Below are 21138 nucleotides of genomic sequence, written 5' to 3'. Positions count from 1 at the left end.
TATGGTCCCCCGTGCCTGCCAGGAGCTGTTTCTGAGCAAACAGCCAGGAGTAACCCCTGAGCAATGCCGGGTGTGACCCAAAAAAAAAAAAAAAAGATGGTATTCAGAAAGTTTTATTGTATCTCATCACAAATAGGTCTGCAGAATCATCTTGCATACCCTGTTGTTTCTGTAACTGGAAAACTTAGATCTTATTCATCAGCCTGGGAATGCATTTTAAAATTCTAGAGTAGGGCCGGAGAGATAGCATGGAGGTAGGGCGTTTGCTTTGCATGCAGAAGGACGGTGGTTCGAATCCCGGCATCCCATATGGTCCCCCGAGCCAGGAGGAACCCCTGAGCACTGCCCCTCTAAAAAAGACCCCCCCAAAAAAAAAAGAAACTTAAGTGAAAGTTGTGAGGTGCGGGGCAGCAGCTGCGGGGTGCAAGAACCGGAGCTGCTGCAGCGGGGAGCGGGTTCCCTCTGACCACAGTGTCAGCTTTTTTATCCCTGGTCGCCCAGACCTTTGCATTTTTCCATGAGTGTCCCCGGGCCAAGTAGGCGCGTTCCGCGCCAGGCCGCAACCTGGCGTGGAGATGCGCTTCTGCTTCTTCTTTCTCGGGCTGGGTTGGGTCCTGGTCCCAAGTGTCACACCGAAAGCGCTGGGAGAAAACGGTCATGAAAGGAGCCGGATTCGAGGGACGGCAGGGAATGGGGCCCCGGGAGTGCTGGATGAGAAAAGGACGGGGAGCCCAACCCATACCTGCGGGGCAGGGGTGCGGTGCATGCAGGCTAGGTCGGCGAGCACTTGGCAGTGCCCATTCTTGCCCTTTGGTCGGGACATCCCAGACTGCACGCATTACAACGAGGCAACTCTTGTAAAGGGGCCAAATAACAGATGTGATTTGGAGCTACTCTCAATTCTGTGCCTGGTGTCACTCTTGGTGGTGCACAGGGAACCATGCAGTGCCTAGGGTCAACCCAGACCTCCCACATGCAACATATGTTCTTGGCTGTTGGGTTACCGGTTATCGCTCTTTTTGTTTGTTTGTTTGTTTGTTTGTTTTTGGGCCACACTCGGTGGTGCTCAGGGGTTACTCCTGGCTGTCTGCTCAGAAATAGCTCCTGGCAGGCACGGGGACCATATGGGACACCGGGATTCGAACCAACCACTTTGGTCCTGGATCGGCTGCTTGCAAGGCAAACACCACTGTGCTATCTCTCCGGGCCTGGTTATCGCTCTTTTTATATTAATATTACTGTTATTTTGAAGAGAATTGGGCCAGATCCCCATAGCAGACCACCTGTTTCAAAAAGCTAAAACCTGTCTGATTCATTCCAATGACATCAGCACAAATTACAATTTCCAGTATGTACTTTTTGTTTTTGGGCCACACCCAGTGTTGCTCAGGGGTTACCCCTGGCTCTACACTCAGAAAAAATCTCTTGGCAGGCTCGGGGGACCATATTGGATGCTGAGGATCGAATCTGGGTCCGTCCTGGTTGGGCCAAGTGCAAGGCAAATGCCCTACCGCTGTGCTATCACTCCGGGGGGGGGGGCCCATTTTTCCCCCAGCACTCACTCTGAGCTCCTAATCTCTTCTTTCTCTCTCTTTCTCTTTCTTTCTTTCTTTCTTTCTTTCTTTCTTTCTTTCTTTCTTTCTTTCTTTCTTCTTTCTTTCTTTCTTTCTTTCTTTCTTTCTTCTTCTTTCTTCCTTGTCTTTCTTTCTTTTTCTTTCTTTCTTTCTTTCTTTCTCTCTCTGTCTTTCTTTCTTTTTCTTTCTTTCTTTCTTTCTTTCTTTCTTTCTTTCTTTCTTTGTCTCTCTCTCTTTCTTTCTTTCTCTCTTTCTTTCTTTTTTTTTTTTTGGTTTTTGGGCCACACCCGTTAGACGCTCAGGGGTTACTCCTGGCTATGCGCTCAGAAATCGCCCCTGGCTTGGGGGGACCATATGGGACACCGGGGGATCGAACCGCGGTCCTTCCTTGGCTAGCGCTTGCAAGGCAGACACCTTACCTCTAGCGCCACCTTCCCGGCCCTCTTTCTTTCTTTCTTTCTTTCTTTCTTTCTTTCTTTCTTTCTTTCTTTCTTTCTTTCTTTCTTTCTTTCTTTCTTTCTTTCTTTCTTTCTTTCTTTCTCTCTCCCCTCCCTCCCTCCCTCCCTCCTTCCTTCCTTCCTTCCTTCCTTCCTTCCTTCCTTCCTTCCTTCCTTCCTTCCTTCCTTCCTTCCTTCCTTCCTTCCTTGCTTTCTTTTTCTTTCGTTTTTGGGTCACACGCGGCAGCGCTCAGGAGTTCCTCCTGGCTCTACGCTCAGAAATCACTCCTGGCAGGCTCAGGGGACCATATGGGATGCCGGACTTGAACTACCGTCCTTCTGCATGCAAGGCAAACGCCTTATCTCCATGCTATCTCTCTGGTCTCCCCTTCCTTCCTTCCTTCCTTCCTTCCTTCCTTCCTTCCTTCCTTCCTTCCTTCCTTCCTTCCTTCCTTCCTTCCTTCCTTCCTTCCTTCCTCCCTCTCTCCCTCCCTCCCTCTTTCCTTCCTTCCTTCCTTCCTCCCTCCCTCCTTCCTTCCTTCCTTCCTTCCCTCCTTCCATCCCTCCCTCCCTCCCTCCTTCCTTCCTTCCTTCCTTCCTTCCTTCCTTCCTTCCTTCCTTCCTTCCTTCCTTTCTTCCTTCCTTCCTTCCTTCCTTCCTTCCTTCCTTCCTGGCATTGAACCGCGGTCCATCCTAGACTACCGTGTGCAAGGCAAGACGCCTTACCTCTTGCATCACCACTCCAGCCCCTTTTTTTCTCCTTTTTTTCTTTTATATTTGGGTCACACCTGGGTGACGCTCAGGAGTTATTCTTAGATATGCGCTCAGAAATCGTTTCTGGTTTGGGGGACCATATGGGATGCGGGGGGATCGAACCACGGTCTGTCCTGAGTCAGCTGCTCCATCATTCTGGGCCCTAAGCTTGCTAATGCCTCCTTGCTCCCTTGCTTTTATTTCTGCATTTGCAGCCTTGCTAACTTTTGCCAGAAGGGGGCACTCAAGGGAAACTGAAGAAGAATTCATCTTAGGTTCTTCTGAGCATTAACCTAGCAATGCTTCTCTAGTGATGCAGTTCTGTTGGTAGCATTAGCAGGTTTTCCTGCATGTTTGCCAAATCATGATTGCTTTCACTGTCTTTAACCAGCACTAGCCAGTGCTTCCTTGGACACCTGTGCTCCTGCAGGACACCTCATAGTTCTTTCTTTGCTATTTATTTTTGGTTTAGGGACTATATGGGATGCTGGGAATCGCACTGGGATCCCTCCTGGGTCTGCCGCATGTAAGGCAAACACCCTACCACTATGTTATCACTCCGGCCCCTTTTTTTTCTCTTTAAAAGTTAACAATTTGGGGCCGGAGAGATAGCATAGAGGTAGGGCATTTGCCTTTTCATGCAGAAGGACGGTGGTTCGAATCCCGGCATCCCATATGGACCCCCGAGCCTGCCAGGAGCGATTTCTGAGTGTAGAGCCAGGAGTAACCCCTGAGCACTGCCGGCTATGACCCCCCCAAAAAAAGTTAACAATTTAAGGGCCTAGAGACCATGGAGGTAGGGCATTTGCCTTGCATGTAGAAAGGCAAGGGTGGTGTTTCGAATCCTGGCATCCCATATGGTTTCCCAAGCCTGCCAGGAGTGATTTCTGAGTGTAGAGACAGGAGTAACCCCTGAGCAAAGAACTATTTTTTTTTTTGAGCCACACCCCGCAGAGCTCAGGGGTTACTCCTGGCTGTCTGCTCAGAAATAGCTCCTGGCAGGCACGGGGGATCATATGGGACACCGGGATTCGAACCAACCACCTTTGGTGCTGGATCGGCTGCTTGCAAGACAAACGCTGCTGTGCTATCTCTCCGGGCCCAGAACTTTTGTTTTTTTTTTTTGGGGGGGGGTCACACCCGGCATCGCTCAGGGGTTACTCCTAGCTCTCTGCTCAGAAATTGTTCCTAGCAGGCTCGAGGAACCATATGGGATGCCGGGATTCGAACCACAGTCCTTCTGCATGCAAGGCAAACGCCCTACCTCCATGCTATCTCTCTAGCCCCAATTTAAGAACTTTTTTTGGGTTTGGGGCCACACAGATGATGCTCAGGGATTAATCCTGACGGGATGCCAGAAATTGAACCCAGACTGGCTGTGTGCAAGGCACACTACCTACTATACTATCGTTCTGGTCCTCAAGGTGAGAGTTGTCTTTTATTTTGGCCATCCTCAGCTCTGTAATCCAGTAGTATCCCCCGGTCGTGTCAGGAATCATGTATATGTGATACCAGGGATATGAATTCTGGTTGCACAGCAAGTGCCTAATCTTCTGTACTATCATACTGACCTTTTGTCCTTTAAAAATTGTTTTGGGTGAGGCCAGAGCAGTGGCACAAAGCAGTAAGGCATCTATCTGCCTTGCGCATGCTAGACTAGGACTGACCGCGGTTGGATCCCCCGGGTCCCATATGGTTCCCCACGCCAGGAGCGATTTCTGAGCGCATAGCCAAGAGTAACCCCTGAGCGCCATCAGATGTGGCCCAAAAGCCAAAAAAAAAAAAAAAAATGTTTGGAGGATCCAGAGAGATGGCGCAGAGGTAGAGCATTTGCCTTGTATGCGGCTGACATATAAGCAGCAGTAAGGATTCTTAAACCCAGGAGACACAGGTTCAATCCCTGGCATCTCATATAGTCCCCTGAGCCTGCCAAGAATGATTTCTGAGTGCAGAGCCAGGAATAACCCCTGAGCACCACTGTGTGTGGCCCCAAACAAAAACAAAAACTATAGTTTTGGGAGAGGCTGAGATAGTATAGTGGGTAAGGCACTTGCCTTGAATGCAGACAGCCTAGGTTCAATCCTGACAAACCATATAGTCCCGAGAACGATCATCATGAGTGATCCCTGCATATAGAGATAGAAGTAAGCCCAGTGGGGCTGGAGAGATAACACAGCAACAGGGTGTTTGTCTTGTATGCAGCTGATTTAGGATGGATGGTGGTTTGAATCCCAGCATCCCATATGGTCCCCCGTTCCTGCCAGGAGCAATTTTTGAGCGCAGAACCAGAGTAACCTCTGAGCACTGGCAGGGTGTGACACCCTCTCCCCCCCAAAAAAAAAAAAAAAAAAAAGAAGCCCTGAGCACTGCCAGGTGTGGCTCCAAAACCAAATAATAAACCTATGATTATCATTAATTTGTGTACCTATTTTGTGTGCCTATATACCTAAAGTCACTCAAAATTTTATTGGGCTAAAAAGACTGCAAATTCAGTTTTAGCAGCCCTCCTCTTAAGCCAGTGAGCCACTGACCAGCCTCTCAGGTCAACCTTTTATTTTATTTTATTTTATTTATTTATTTTTTTGGTTTTTGGGTCACACCTGGCAGTGCTCAGGGGTTATTCCTGGCTCCAGGCTCAGAAATTGCTCCTGGCAGGCACAGGGGACCATATGGGGCGCCGGGATTCGAACCGATGACCTCCTGCATGAAAGGCAAACGCCTTACCTCCATGCTATCTCTCCGGCCCCTATTTTTTATTTTTATTTTTTTTCAGCCACACCCAGTGACACTCAGGGATTACTCCTGGCTATGCACTCAGAAATCGCTCCTGGCTTGGGAAACCATATGGGACACTGTAGGATAGAACCACAGTCTATCCTAAGCTAGGGCGCACAAGGCAGACACCTTACCGATAGCAGCACCACTCCAGCTCCAACCTTTTAGATCATACTATACTGGTTCCTTCACATGGAGGTCAGGCACAGCCACAGCAATCAAGTTGCTGTCCTACCGGTTTTCCAGAGGCTAAATGATGTTCTGATAGATGGGATATTTGTGGCATAAAGTTTCAATGTTAAAGATTTGGGACCTCGGGGCCGGCGAGGTGGCGCTAGAAGTAAGGTGTCTGCCTTGCAAGTGCTAGCCAAGGAAAGGACCACGGTTCGATCCCCCGGCGTCCCATATGGTCCCCCCAAGCCAGGGGCAATTTCTGAGCGCAGCCAGGAATAATCCCTGAGCATCAAATGGGTGTGGCCCGAAAAAAAAAAAAAGATTTGGGACCTCAATTCCCAAGCAGCTCCTGGGTAGATATTACAGAGAGCAAGCAGTCATTTCTGCAGGCCAAAGGAAGCTGGGCTCACCTTCCATGGTGAGGCCACTCTCTGGCTGATCTACTGCAGGCTTCCAGGCCCACTGTGGCTAAGGAAATCCAGGGATAAGAGAAATGGCAGCAGTCACAGAACTTGAATAAATCCCTGTCCAGTGACAGAAGCTTGAGATACAGCTAACAGGAAATAACACCCAAGAAATTAACCCTGTTGGTCTTCAAACTTCTGAGTCTAGGGTTGGTCAGAGCGTTTGGGGAAAACTCAGCTACTGTGGGAAAAGGTTGAATAAAGTGATAGGAATCCCAACGTCAGGTCCCGGAGAAGCAATTACAGCAGACTCCAGGGGGTGTGTAGAGGGGAGTCCAGTGGGCCCAAGTGGCCAGGGCTGAAGCTACTGGGATCATAGTGTGGGGAGGTGGTTCTGGGATCTAGAGTAACTAATGCAATATGGTAACAAAGACAACAGAATGGTGGGCCAGAGAGATAGCACAGAGAGATAGCACAGTTGCCTTGCCAACCCAGGATGGCTGATGGTTCGAATCTTGGCATCCCATATGGCCCCCCAAGCCTGCCAGGAGTGATTTCTGAGTGCTAAGCCAGGAGTAAACCCTGAGCTTCGCTGAGTGTGGAGTGTGGACCCCCCCCCCAAAAAAAAAACAAAAACCCAGAATGGTTTTTTTTGCAAAGACAATACAGCATAGTAGGTTGCCTACCCAGCATAAGGCCAAGCAGACTGACTCCCAGTGTCCCATATTGTTCCCCAACCCAGGGCACTGAGCACTGCTGGGTATGACCCCAAAACAAAAGGTTCCATGGGGTCAGGTCAGTGATAATGCAGTGGAAAGGGTACTTGCCTCGTAGGTGACCAGAGTTCGATCTCAAACCCCATTGGGTCTCGCAAGCACCACCAAGAGCGATTTCTTGAGTGCAGAATCAAGTGTGACCCAAAACAATCTTCCCTGATTACACACACGCCAGCTAGTTACAGATTACTACATATAGGAAGCCAGGAATTCTCGTAGTTGGCTATGTTTCAAGTGACGTGCAATGGCTTTCCAGTTATTCCAAAGAAGCTGGTTCAATTCACACCCATTCATGAACCCAAGCAGATGGCAGAAATACTTCCCTACCCATGGCCCCACAATTCCTTCAAATCAAACACAACAGCACAAGATTGTCATTCACTTTTCCGCATACTTTATTTGTTACAAACATACAATTTTTTAAATATAGACTGTAAAACTCCATTTGCAAAAGTCTGCTATTATAAGGAGTGCACACCAGCAGTAAGGATTCTTAAACATTTTTTCTCTATGAGTTTTTCTGTCAGTTTTGCTTGTTAGTGGTACATATGGGACCTGCCACTTTACAGACCTGTCTGAAGATTCACATTGCTCTCGAGGAGCAGCCCTGCCCATCTTGAAATTGGCCATAATGTGAGCTTCAACCTCTTGGAGTGAGATCAAGAGCCCACCTGCTTTTGAACGGTTTCTAAAGAAGCGTGATTGGTGAATGGTTACTGGACTTCACGGATTTGTTTGAATTGCCCATGCAGCTGTTTGTTAAAGTGCATTCTTCTTTTAAAAAATAAGAGGCATCATCTTTACTCTTTAACCAAGGTACTTAAAAAATGAACTTTTTGGTCTCTCAGCAGATATTCTGAAATTGATCCTATTACTACAAATTTTAGTGTTCTATGTACAAATATTTATAGGGTTACAGGTGGAGGGGACCTTACAAAAATTAAAGGTGCAGCTTCTTTTGAAGCAGAATCAGTTCTACAAATTCATACAGAGGAATACACACTGAAGTTTATAAGCACAAGCATGTGGGTATTTACACAGACTGAAGACATCTCCAAAATTCCCTTCAAAAGTAACTTCCAACCTAAACTCTAGTTGTACATCTAGATCAGGAAGCCATCTCCTGCTATCAAGATTTGGTTTGAATTCATTCAAATTACTTGGTTAGGTTCCTAAAGGCAGGACATTCATCCCAACTTTGGAGCAAAGATTCACAGCAAAGAAGTCCCTGGTGGGTTGGATTGGCAGTGAAGGTCCAATGGAAGCATTATATGGAAATACCAGAAAATGAAAAGGCTTTGAAAAATTATCTTGGATTGGGGCCGGAGAGATAGGACACCAGGCAGGGCTTTGACTTTGCACATAGCCGACCCAGGTTCAATCCCTAGCACCCCACAAAGGTCTCCCAGTCATCCAAGAGTGATTCCTGAATGCCAAGCCAGGAGTACCTCTGAGCACCACTGGGTGTGGCCCGAAATCCAAAAAGAAGACAAAATTATCTAGATAAAAATCATCTGTATGAAGACACAGTAAAAAAATCACTAATTGTTTCAGAACTTTACAATATAAAGTCAAACTACAATTTTGCTATTCAAATTATTAAAAAAATTCAATCTTTGCCTGCTACCATATTATGCAAAACTATACTCTTTATAAGTATGCCCCATGCTGTTCAGTTTCTATAGTTTTTGTCCAATCTACTCTCTTCTAGGAATCCAGAGAGCTTTTGTCCAAAGAGGTGACATCTAGACTGAGAAAGGTTTCATGCTCAATGGCTTATAATGAAATCCCCAACTTCCTATTCAACACAAATGTGCTTGGTGATAGAACTCCCAACTTTCAAATTTCTTTGGGTCCTTCCCTGCAGTCATAGCTCTGATCCAAATTTTTTTTTTTTTTTTGGTTTTTGTGTCACACCCGTCATTGCTCAGGGGTTACTCCTGACTGTCTGCTCAGAAATAGCTCCTACAGGCACAGGGGACCATATGGGACACCGGGATTCGAACCAACCACCTTTGGTCCGTCCTGGATTGGCTGCTTGCAAGGCAAACACCGCTGTGCTATCTCTCCGGGCCCTCTGATCCAAATTTTTGTTTTTTTTTTTTAAAGTTGTACTTAGCTATGCTCAAGAATTACTTCTGTGGCAGAAGAAATCCCTGTACATACTATCTCTCTGGCCTTTCAATCATGTTTGCAATTTTAGAGGACAATATCCTAGAATAGATCTAATGCTTTCTCTACAATGATCTGGGCTCACCATTCACCAGATAAGCAAGCCCTCTCCTGTCCAGGCCAAGGGGTATTTTTGACATACTATAGGGTAATGAAATCTGCTCCTACACTCAAAATCTCATGTTAAAGCTAGTCATATCCTCTCATTAAGTTGTTACGATAACATTTATGGGGGGAAAGTGAAGTTTAGGAGCTGGAGAAATAGCACATTGGGTAGGGGATTTATTTGCCTCGCACCAGACGACCATGTTCGATCCTGGCATTCTCTATGGTTCCCGAGCCTGCCAGGAGTGATTTCTGAATGCAGAGCCAGGAGTAACCCCTGAGCGGCCCTGGGTATGACCCAAAAACAAAAACAAAAAAAGAGGAAAAAGAAAAAGAAATGTCTAATTTTCAAATGAGGGGCTGGAGAGAGAGCACAGTGATAGGGCGTTTGCCTTGCATGCAGCCGATTCAGGACTGAAGGTGGTTCAAATCCCAGCATCCCATATGATCCCTCGAGACTGCCAGGAACGATTTCTTCTCTTTTTTGTGGGGGGTGGGGGGTGGGGAAATCACACCAGGCAGTGCTCAGGGGTTATTCCTGGCTCTATGCTCAGAAATTGCTCCTGGCAGGCTCAGGGAACTATATGGGATGCTGCGATTCTAACTACAGACCTTCTGTATGCAAGACAAATGCCTTACCTCCATGCTACCTCTCTGGCCCCCACCCAGGAGCAATTTCTGAGCATAAAGCTATGAGTAACCCGAGAGCCACCAGGTGTGACCCAAAAACCAAAACCAAAACCAAACAAAAAACATCTGTGAATAAAGATGGTTACATACATGTTATATTCCCTATTTCACTAGGAAATAAAAAATACACTCAAAAGTCCTATTTGGTTTAGGGTACACATATCCATGGAAATTAGGGTTTAGGGGGTTGGTGCTAGCACAGTGGTAGGGCGTTTGCCTTGCATGTGGCCGACCAAGGACAGACCTAGGTTTGACTCCCAGCATCCTATAGTTCCCCGTCACAAGCCTACCAGGAGCAATTTTTAAGCACAAAGCCAGGAATAACCCATGAGCACCACCAGGTGCGGCCAATAAAACCTAAATAAATGAATGTATTAAAAAAAAAAAAAAAGAAAGAAAAAAAAAGGGGGGGGGTTTAACCAGCCATTTTGATAATTTATATTAATTTTTTTTGTTGTTCGTTTGTCAGGTCATACCTGGCGGGACTTGAGGGACCAGAGAGTATATCTGGGAAAGAACCTTTGTCAGTTCCATGCAAGGCAAGTACCTGATGTACTGTACTATTTCTCCAGCTCCTGACAGTTTTATTTTTGCATTTTTCAAATTTTATTTCCATAGTGACAAATGAAAAGTTGTTGAAATAAGAATGTTAAGGTTTTAAGTTTGGAGGGCTAAGCACAATGACTTCACGAAAATACCAAAATTAAGATGTCAGGAGAACTCATCATTTCAAACTGATCTCTCTAAACTTCTGGAAGCTGCTCATTTGAAATGGATGGCTCTACCTTTCTAAGTTAAAAAAAGGGGTTAAGTGAAGCTATAATTTGCCACTTCCACCTCATGGTTGGAATGCCAAAAAGGGCATTAAAGATGTACTTTTTAAGTTTTTACCTCATTTTTTCTTAAGGAAATGTGTTTTTTTTTTTCTTTTTTCTTTTCTACAAACTATCTCCCCACCATCCCTAGTCCCACCCACATACCCATTATCCAGCTTTTTTAAAGGAAGACAGCTAATCAATTTACAGTACTCAAAAACCAACCCTGAAAAACTGTTAATCTCATTTAGTATAACTTCAGTGCTGTTGTTGACAAAAAAAGGAAAAGGAAAAGTTACCTTAAGGCTCAAGGGAAAGCAACCTATTCAATTGTGAATGCAGCATTATTTACTCTCCCATTCATTGGAAGCTAGCACAATGCATTCTGGACCAACAATACAAACTTTCTAACTAGCAAATAGTACTCTTAGAGAGTTAGAACAATATCCATAAGCAGATTATCTAGGGGAGCCTGAGAAACCATGATCCATATCACAACGATTCCATGAATTTCATGATCAAAAAGTGCTTTATCTTTGATAAATATGTCAGGGTTAAAATGGAAATATACAATGCTAAATCAATCGACACTTTTTCAAGTGAAGTACAAAGTGGAAAAGGAGCTAAAGGATAGCGGCTCTGCTCTCTGAACAGGCCTTCTGCATGTCATTTTTAGGGTGTACTAAATTATAATTGTTTTAAGAGTTAGTGGGATCTCACACCACTACCATCTATTTTCTAAAACCTGAGATTGGACATCAAAGCAGTCAAATTCATTACTTATCAGAGCAATCCTGATACTTCCTAAAAATAGAAGACAACTCAAGTGAACTACTAACTCCAGGGTCTAAAACATTATCTCCCCCTCCCCGCAAAAAATCCCACATAGATATGAAGTGCTGCAGAAGGTAGACTCAGCAATTGAGTCATTTCTACATAAGCAAAGTCACTTCTCTCCTCCCCTTCTCACTGATCAAGGCCACACTATTTTCAAATGAATATCTACTGAGAGATCAGTTGTGCATCGGACGAAGTACCATAATTGGGTTAAAAAAGAAAACAAAATTTACAGTGAAGAATACTTATGTGCATGGCTTACACACTCAAGCTTGTCCTTAATTTCACCTACCTGAAAAGCAAGGTAGATGCAGAAGAGTCACCTTTTAATACCTTGGAGAAATCACCTCTAGCCCCAGGAAGGCAGTCAAGGTCACATTTAACAAAGCATCCTCAGAAACTAGAGTGCCTGAGTGTGCAGCCGCTTACAGACCACTCAATATGAGGGCATTATCATAACCAGCCTCTTTTGCCCACAACCCTGCATTTTCAGATAAGACAGGAAATTTTGTTTTGTTTTGATCAAACTGAAGCTTGATTCTCCTAAAGACCTGCAATTTACTGCGAAGTGACCAAGAGGTGGTCAAGGATGCCGATGAGTGAGACGGTGCCTCTTCCAAGTCTCTCGGTACCAGTTTGCAGTAATTATGGAAAGTGACTTGATTAGCCGTGTATGTCACAGCTAGTCATTACTACCACCTACATGCCTTCTATAGTAACATAGGGTGTCTGGGTTTTTGGTTTGGTTTTTACTTGGGTTTTTGGTGCCATACAGATTTACATTTTGTTTTGTGCAGCATAAGCGCTGCAAACACTCTTTCTAACAAGCAGCGCTGGATCTGCTGCATGATCGGTAGGGACAACAAAATCAGGGGGAAAGTTAGCCAGCATCTTGTCAGATGGTTAACCCTCTCTCGATGCACTTCCTAAAATTAGGCTTCTCACATTCTACCCATTATACAGAAAGGCATTTCAGTCTCCCACTTCTCAGGAATACAATTATTTGAAACATGTCATTAGTTGGGATGTTTGCCAACATAAAAAGACAAGCTCTAAATCACTTTTCCATTGTTTTTTTCCAGGCCCTGTACAACCTTTAATGAGCAAACTCAGGAAGACCGTCTGTTAATATTGCCTTTCCCCAACACAGCAAAAGTCAAGTCCTGTGCTGTGCGGATTCCTATTGCCCCAAATGACTGAAAGGAGATCAGTGAAATGCTACAATTAATCCACATCCTTCTATAATCTTTCTGCAGGGAGAAGGCCATTAACCACCCCGGCAGGAGACAAACCTCTGAGATTGGTTAAGACTTTAAAAACCCATCACTATGACATTTACCACTTAATCCTACATAGGCAGGTCGAAATTTTAATATAAATTACTTTTTCCAACACATAGCTTATGCATTCTTTGCTCCTTTTTTGGGAGAATTCTCAAATTGACATCTAAAGATTTACATATGATATATTACTGTTACATGGTCTAATGACTAAGAAAATTTCTCTGGTAACCAAAGCTGATGCCATATATGGTTGTGTTCTTGGCATATACTCTATATGCCTCAGACACTTCCACATTCTTCCTATTCAGCTAATTATAGCTTAGTAGCCACTGGCAAAGGATTGTGAAGACCCTGTCATTTCTACAGACTAGAAAAGCAAGGCTAGTTACTGCAATTCAGCCAAACAGAAAGGAAAGAAGAAATCAATCCACCCCTTAAAGAGGAGAGGTACTGCACCTTTGCAAAATTGAACTGGCTCACTGCAGCTGAGCAACAGAACCACCACTGAAGCAAGAAAACAAGTTGGTCTATACAGGAATTGTACATGGTTGAAACAGGAAAAGGTTACAGCAATCAACTGAGAGCTGCAACCAACCTATTTCCATCGCTGCCTCAGAGTCTGGAAGTTCGACAGTTTCCGAAAACTTAAAATGCTAGCTTCTCAGCTTTTACAACTAAGGATTTGTTCTCCGCAGCAAAGAAATAAACACTCAAAACACATAAGTAAATACAGCAGGACATTATTGAAAACAGCTGCCTTGTAGTACAAAATACAGTACAAGTATACGGATGTCATTAAAACATCAAAAAATACTATTGCTCCCATACAATTTAGGAAACATTCTTTGCAACGGAGAAAAATTTTTAAAAAAGACTTAAAAAAAAATCTGTTCAAAAAGTCTACTGTGGAAGATGAAAATAGAGAGAGTCTGAAAAGGGCACCAATATTTGTGGCTTTTTTTTTTTAATATCTAAGATCAACAATATTGAATCCTTGCCTAATTTTTTTAAAAAGCCTAATTTTATATACAATTATTTCCCTCCCTCTTAGCCACAATGCACAAAATGAACTTTTTATCTATTACTTATTTCCCAATAAATACAAAATGATTGTATAGATCGAATACCAAAATAAGATAATAAAAATGGTATGCAATAAATTAAAAGGCAGCTCAAATAAAGGGCAGGCATGCAATAAAAAAAAAAAGCTAAGATTGTGGAGGTGGGTTCACTTGCCTCCAGGTGAAGGAGTCACAAGAGAACACCTGAAAACTTTGTCAAGAACATTTGCTCCCATTCCATTTCAAGTTACCTAGGACTGACATTTTGAGGAAGACCTTTTGATGGGTGGAATATACTTGATTAGTAAAAATGATTTCTACTGAAAATCCATTGAAAATATAGAAGAGGTGATCCTTGAAAACCCCGACTTTTATTCTTGAAAGACAGCTGCTAAACTGAAAATCAGTTTGTTGGAATCTGAAGATGGTATAAAAATGCTTCCAGAATATAGTCAGCATATTCATGATCCACTTCTGCTCCACGCAGGTGGAGATCAGCTTTCAAAGGATACAGCTGCTTGAAACACTCACCCATCATTTGCCAACTGTGTGAGGTACTAAAATAATGGATCAAGTTCTTAAAAATTTGTTTTAAAAGAATAAATGATGCTGGAATTCAAGACCTGAGGATCTTTAGTACTTGAAAAAATCCACAGATGAAACTGAAGGTAGATGAAGACTTCAGTTTTGGTTATTTCCAACTTTCCCATGAGGACATAGAATCCATTAAAGCTCAAGCTTGTGGCCACATTGTTCCTTTTGTTAGTGATCTTTAAGTCTGAAGGTTTCAAATCCAGCCAACCAGTGGCCGAAACAGCCAAATTAGCCATATTTCGTAGGCTCCCGAGGTGGAGCCTGGGATCTGGTCCTTTCGGACATAGAAGCCATTTCCTGGTGGTGACCTCCATATTCGGACATCAGGGGAAGAACCTGGTGAGGAGTGACCAATCCACTTAGTTTTCCTTGTGCTTTAGACCCGATCTTCCTCTTGTGCTACCTCAGCAACCCCCAAGGTAAAACTGCTCCTTTATCTTCGGGGAAAAAAATCGCCGGCTTTTAAAATAAAACTTTAGGAAAGAGCTCTAAATCGTGGATTGACACTTGAATCCGTCTGCATCCCAGAAACAACAAAGCTCTTCGAAAAGAAGTGAGGGGCCTTGGTCCCAGTGCCACGCGAAGTTGCTTTCAAGCCAAAAGGGTTGGGTGTTTCTGCATTTCCCAATGGCTTCCGGCATTCTGAGTTCAGCTGTATGATAATGCAAAGTTGCATTCCTTTCGAAGCCGTACTCATCCCCGAACCCCAAGGTTCCTCTCTCAAGAATGTCATGAAGGCTGAGATCCAAAACACTGATTTCCATGGGAATGAAAGACTAAGCAAGTAAAGTGAGGTCTGGAGAGCACTTTCAACCATGGCACTCAGGTCGTCCCACACATGCGGCTTTCAGCAGTGGCGGGTCTGGGCCACTCACCGGGGTTCGGTGAACACCCCTGGGTGTGCAAGGCTTGCTTCCTGCCCGTCCCCAGTTAGTTACCTGGCCGGGGTCCCAGACCTCAGCTGGGAAATAAGAGACGCGGCGGGCGGCCTGCTCTTGGCAAGTGGTGGTCAGTTCCTTGATACTTCACTGCTTCTCTCTTAATCGATGGAGATTGTTCTCTTAGGGTTACTTAACTATGACTCAATTTTCGTCTGCTCCCTCAGGGCTTTCTTTCCCTGGGTTCCCACGGGGCAGGCCGGATCATTGGGGAAGGTGCGGGAAGGGGTGCTCCAAGGCAGGGAGGACGGTGGCGGGGAGAATCGGCGGCTAGCTGGGGGTCGTGGGGTGCTGGATGGGGGGGATGCGGGTGTCGGGGCGGGCGCCCCTCAGTCCTCGTCGACCTCTTCGCCCTCGGACTCGTCCCCGACGCGCCGCTCGTACAGCTTGTCCCGCTGCCGCTCCTGGATCTCCTTCATCTCGTCGGCGTAGCGGCAGAAGGCGCCGCCGAACTTGCCCCAGGCCTTGAAGGGCACGGTGATGGAGTTGCGGTAGGACGGCTTGACCTCGCTCACGCGCAGGAACACGCCGTACTTGTTGCAGCCCACGTCGAAGAAGAAGCGCTTGGAGTCCACCGTGATGGAGGTGCCCTCGGGGAGCTCCCCGTACAGGCCAGCCCCGGGGCCGCCCGCGCCGCCGCCCGCCGCCAGCTCGTCGTCGTCGCCGCCGTAGTCGTCGATGAGCTTGGCCAGCGCGTCGCGGAACTCGATGAGGCCCTGCGCGGGCAGCGCGATGGTCTGGCCGCTCTGCAGGCCGCCGGGCCCGGGCCCGCCGAAGCCGCCGCCGCCGCCGCCCGCGCGGTGCACCGTCTGGCGGATGCGCAGGAAGCGGCCGCGCTGGTTCTCCTTGAGGTCCAGGTAGTACTTGCGGTTCTCGCGCACCAGGAACTCGCTCTTGAGCGCGCGCCGCGGCCCGCCGCCCTCCTCGGCGCTCGCCGCCAGCTGCTCGGGGCTGCTGGGGCCCAGCTGCGCGTAGTGCTCGATGAAGTCGCCCAGCGCGTCGCGGAACTCGGCCGCCACGGCCATGGACAGCGTCAGCCGGCTCTTGGAGCCGCCCGCGCCCACCTCGGCGATCTTGAGGAAGCGGCCCTTGGCGTTCTGCTTCACGTCCAGGTAGAAGCGCTTGTTCTGGATGTCCAGCCGCTTGGAGGCCAGCTCCTGCGTCTCCTGCTCGCCGCCGCGGGACGCGGGCTGGAAGCCGCCCGGCCCGCTACTGCCGCCGCTGCCGCCGCCGCCGCCGCCGCCGCCGCGCTCGCTGCCGCTGTCGCCGTCCGCCATCTTCTCTCGTCCGGCGCCGCGCCGCCGCCGCGCTCTGGCCGCCGCCGCCGCCCGCCGCGCTCAGCGCCCGCCCGCCCTCGGCTCGCTCCGCGGCGCCCCCCCAGCCTCGGCCGCCGCCGCCGCCGCCTCGCTCACGCGCGCCCGCCGCCTCTCATCGCCCGCCGCCGCCACCGCCGCCGCCGCCGCCGCCCCCCATCGCCTTCGCGCCGCCCCGCCGCTTCCGCCCGCCGCCACTTCCGGCGCGCCCGCCACGCCCACTGGCCAGGCAGGGCGGCGCGCGGCGATGACGTCACCAGAGCTCGCGCGCGCTCCAGGGAGAGAGGAAAGGAGTGAGGAAGAGAGAAAAGGGGGAGAGAGAAAGAGAGAAGAGAAAAAGGAGAGGAGAAAGGAGAAAGAAGAGAAAAAGGAGAGAAGAGAGAGGAAAGAGAAGAAAGGAGACAGAGAATGAGAGAGGAGAGAGGAGAAAAAGAAGAAAGGAAAGAAGAGAAAGAAAGGATAGAAAGATGTGAGAATGAGAGGATAGAAAGAATGTGAGCATGAGAGAGGGAGAGAGAAGCTGGATCGGAAGGGGACAGTGGGGAGGACTGAGGGGACTTCAGGGACAGAAGACAAGTGGGACTTCACAGTGGAAAGGGACAGTGGTCAGGGCTGAGGGAGCACACTCCCTTGAACACATGCTTCTCTCCCATCTCATGTCAGTCTGAGGAAATCATTAATATAGTATCATTTGAACAATGTCATTTAACTTTATTTTTTTTGGGGGGGGTCACATCCAGCGATACTCAAGGGGTTACTCCTGGCTCTGCACTCAGGAATTACTCCTGGCAGTGTCTGGGGACCTTAGGGATGCTGGGGATCCAACCCGGAGTCAACTCTGTGTAGGGCAACATCTTTTTCCACTGCACTCTACCACTCCAGCCCTTGAGTATATATGTTTGTTTGTTTGTTTGTTTGTTTTTGAGTACATGTTTCTTACACTTTTACAGTTTGATTTTTTTTTTTTTAGTGGATGTGATTGTGTTCTATTTTATGTTTCACTCTGACCTATCTTGGAAGTTATTTTGGTATAGAGTATGAAGTGGAGAATCTGAAAAATGCCCTCCAAACGGCCACTTGTCCCAGTTACATTTTCTGAGTAACCTTTTGAGGACAAGTTGCAGCAGGTGGGGACAGATATAGGTTATTTTGGGGAGCAAAGACATGTGTTTGCAGATGGTGAAGTGTCCAGTCTGGTTGGAGCACAGGCTCTGTGAGGAGGAGGAGGTGTTGACAACAGAAGTGGGGGCTGGGGCTAGAGAGATAGCATGGCGGTAGTGCATTTGCCTTGCATGCTTCAGAAGGATGGTGGTTCAAATCCCGACATCCCATATGGTCCCCCAAGCCTGCCAGGATGGATTTCTGAGCGTAGAGCTAAGAGTAACCCCTGAGTGCTGCTGGGTGTGACCCAAAAACCAAAAAAAAAAAAAAAGTGGGGGTAAGCGTGGACTTGAGTCTGGAAGGCTATGGAAGGGCATGTCTACCTCTGCCTGTGCTTGCCGTCTGTGAGGGCACAGCAGAGGTTGGCTTCAATGCCACAACACTGTAAGCCCAGTTCTGGAACAGGTCGGCAGGTGGGGGCAAAGGGCAGGCCTTCAATGTCAACAACAGGTGGTTTTGGAGAGGTGCAAGAACAAGAGAGGCATGAACTCAGGCCCCATGGGTGGGTCTGATCTTATTTGTGAGGTGGTAGAAGGCTTTACCAGAAGCTGGCCAGAGTGATAGCCTAATAGGGAGATCATTTGTCTTGCAAATGGCTAATTCAAGATCAGTTCTAACAACCCATATGATCGCTCAGAGCCTGCCAGGTGTGATCCCTGAGTGTAGAGTCAAGAGTATCCCGTGAGCACTACCAGAAGTGTCCTCCTGCCAAAAAAGAAAGAAAAAAATGTTACCAGGAGAGGGCAAGAGTAATAGTACAGTGTACAGCAAGGAGGAAATTTGCCTCAGAAGGACCCCTGAGCATGCCAGCAGTAAGCCCTGAGCACTACCAGATGTGGCAACCCTTCCCCTAGGGGAAGAAAAAAAAAATGACACAGCAGAGGCAGAGAGAAAAAGAGAGACCCACTTAGCAGTCTCAGGGAATCTTCCTATGTGCGTCTCTGGCAGCTAAGTCAGGAGTCTGTGCTACGTAGATGAGTCGATTCATTCTGGGAGGAGGGGAATGGGTGTGTGTGTGATTGAATCTAGGAATTGAGCAAGCTGTGGCCCATGGTGCCCATGGGGACAGCTCAGCCAGGGCCTCTGAAGCAGGAAATGAAGCTTCAGACCAAGGGGCTTTTGCTAGGCCAGGACCTCTGTGGTGGGCACTGGGCAGCCCATCTGGGAGCTGCAAAAGCAGCAGATGCTCATGGTCCTTGGCCATGTGGTCAGTACAGACAGCACACAGCAGGGGGTGGGTCTTGCATTTCTGGCATTGTCCGGGTTCCCGGAGCTCGAGCACCTGCCAGTAGCCTGTTGGCTTATCCAGGGTAGTCGGGGCTCTGGTGTCAAGTGTGAGGGGCTGGCTCCATGCCCAGGGGTAGTGCACCAGCAGCTGTGGGCCTGGGACAGTGGTGTGCAGAGGAGGGGCCACAGCATGGAGGACAGCTATATGGGATGCCAGGGATGGAACCTGGACTGGCCATATGCCAGGCAAGCATCTTCTTCCCTGCTGTTCTATCTCTCCAGCTCTATTGGTGGGTCATTTTGAAACCCAGGCTGTCTGGTCCAGGGAAAGCTGAGGAACAAACCCAGAGCCTCCAAGGCATGGCAAATAACCAGTCACTGAGCCAGTCCTCAGCTGCTGGGCTAGTTTCACTGTCACCAGCCATGTTACCACAATTAGCATCTTGGACAGACATGTTCTTGATGCTGATGCCCAGGTGGTCCCCAGGAAGAGGTTCCCCTCATCTTCCTCATGCCTTTCACACGGCTTTTCTTTTTTTTTTTTGGTTTTTGGGCCACACCCGGTAACGCTCAGGGGTTACTCCTGGCTATGCGCTCAGAAGTTGCTCCTGGCTTGGGGGACCATATGGGACACCAGGGGATCGAACCGCGGTCCGTCCAAGGCTAGCGCAGGCAAGGCAGGCACCTTACCTTTAGCGCCACCGCCTGGCCCTTTCACACGGCTTTTCTTCAGCTATAACACAGGAGCAAATGTGAGCCCTGGCCTGAGAATATCAGTCTTTGAATTATTAACCTGCCCAAGAAGCAGAACAAGAACATGAATCTACTATGTGTGTTGCTCTCTCTCATGTTTCACAGGTGACTGTGAGAGAGAGAGGCTGAGATGGGTCTGACAAATCTGAAATCTGTCTGAAGATAGGGAAGGACTGATACTTCTGAAGACATGGGAGGCAGAATCTAGCTGCCTATTTTCTTTCGATGCCTCTCAGCTGTTTGGAGACATGTCCAAAAGCATTAGAGGATGATCTGTTTTACTTTACTCAAAGTAAGACTCGCACAATACAAGGCTCATGCCTGACCAAGAACAAAAGCCCCAAAACCAGTTGGGTAAAAGACTGTGATCTGGGCTGGGCGGTGGCGCTAGAGGTAAGGTGCCTGCCTTGCCTGCGCTAGCCTAGGACGGACCATGGTTCGATCCCCCGGCTTCCCATATGGTCCCCCAAGCCAGGAGCGACTTCTGAGTGCATAGCCAGGAGTAACCCCTGAGCATCACCGGGTGTGGCCCAAAAACCAAAAAAAAAAAAAAAAAAGACTGTGATCTAGTGACCAGACTGCAATTAGTGAGCACATAATGTAAACAATCTTTTGAGTTTGGTTTTGAAATTTTGGTTTGGTTGGGGGGGGGTGTCACCCTTGGTGGTACCCTAGATCTACTCTTGGCTTGAAGCTCAGGAGCCCATAAGGTACTGGGGATGGAGCCCAGGTCTCTCCATGCAAAACACGAATCTTCTGAGCTGTCTTCCTCAGCCTAACCTGATTTTCCCTTTCCTGGCCTCTCGTTCCTGTTGTTCAGAAGCTGCTGACTGAACAGAAATAAGGAAATGTGCTTCTGGAGTCAGCATCACAGTTTCAGCAGATGCAGGAGGAGGAAATAGCGAGGAAACTCTGCATCTCAATGAGCTGTATGCTAAGGAGAGCACCAGAGTGCATTGGGGTAGCAGAGACCTCTCTCTTGTTCCTGGCCCCTCCCTCCTGTCCTCATGATATCCCTCGGGTCCCTGTCCCCTTTTCTAGTCCCTGTCTCCTCCCTTCTGTCCCTGTGTGTTTTCCCTTCATCCCTGCACCCTCCCTCCATCCCCATCTCTTCCTTCCAATGAGTGGGTTAGCCCCCCGCTGTGTCTCACAAACTGGCAAGTGTAATTTCCTTGAGTCTCTCCTCCCAGGCAGTTACTATCAGGGATTATTTCAGTAGTTTCACGCTGGGGAAGGTTCCAATAGAGCAGGTGCTAGTGGAGTCGCATTGCCCCTCCTGCCTGCCATCACTAAGAG

At 47.7% G+C, this 21138-nt stretch overlaps 2 protein-coding genes across 2 annotated transcripts in view; one reads left to right on the top strand and one right to left on the bottom strand.

Moving 5' to 3' along the window:
• The window catches only part of LOC126031397 (peptidyl-prolyl cis-trans isomerase A), a 135203-nt gene that overhangs the window by 17898 nt on the left and 96167 nt on the right, over positions 1-21138 (top strand). The gene's annotated exons all lie outside the window — the stretch shown is intronic.
• On the bottom strand, positions 15707-16665 carry PURB (purine rich element binding protein B). Its single transcript, XM_049789666.1, has one exon. The coding sequence runs from the start codon at positions 16663-16665 to the stop codon at positions 15718-15720; it is 948 nt and encodes a 315-aa protein (XP_049645623.1). The 3' UTR covers positions 15707-15717.

The sequence above is a fragment of the Suncus etruscus genome, chromosome 15 (genome assembly GCF_024139225.1).
Source record: "Suncus etruscus isolate mSunEtr1 chromosome 15, mSunEtr1.pri.cur, whole genome shotgun sequence".
NCBI classification, from domain to species: Eukaryota; Metazoa; Chordata; class Mammalia; order Eulipotyphla; family Soricidae; genus Suncus; species Suncus etruscus.
The sequence above is the reverse complement of the archived record's forward strand: the minus strand, read 5'-3'. Positions and strand labels throughout refer to the sequence as shown.

Excerpts from the sequence above, each read along its gene's own strand:
- PURB (XM_049789666.1), bottom strand. The coding sequence starts at position 16,665 with ATGGCGGACGGCGACAGCGGCAGCGAGCGCGGCGGCGGCGGCGGCGGC.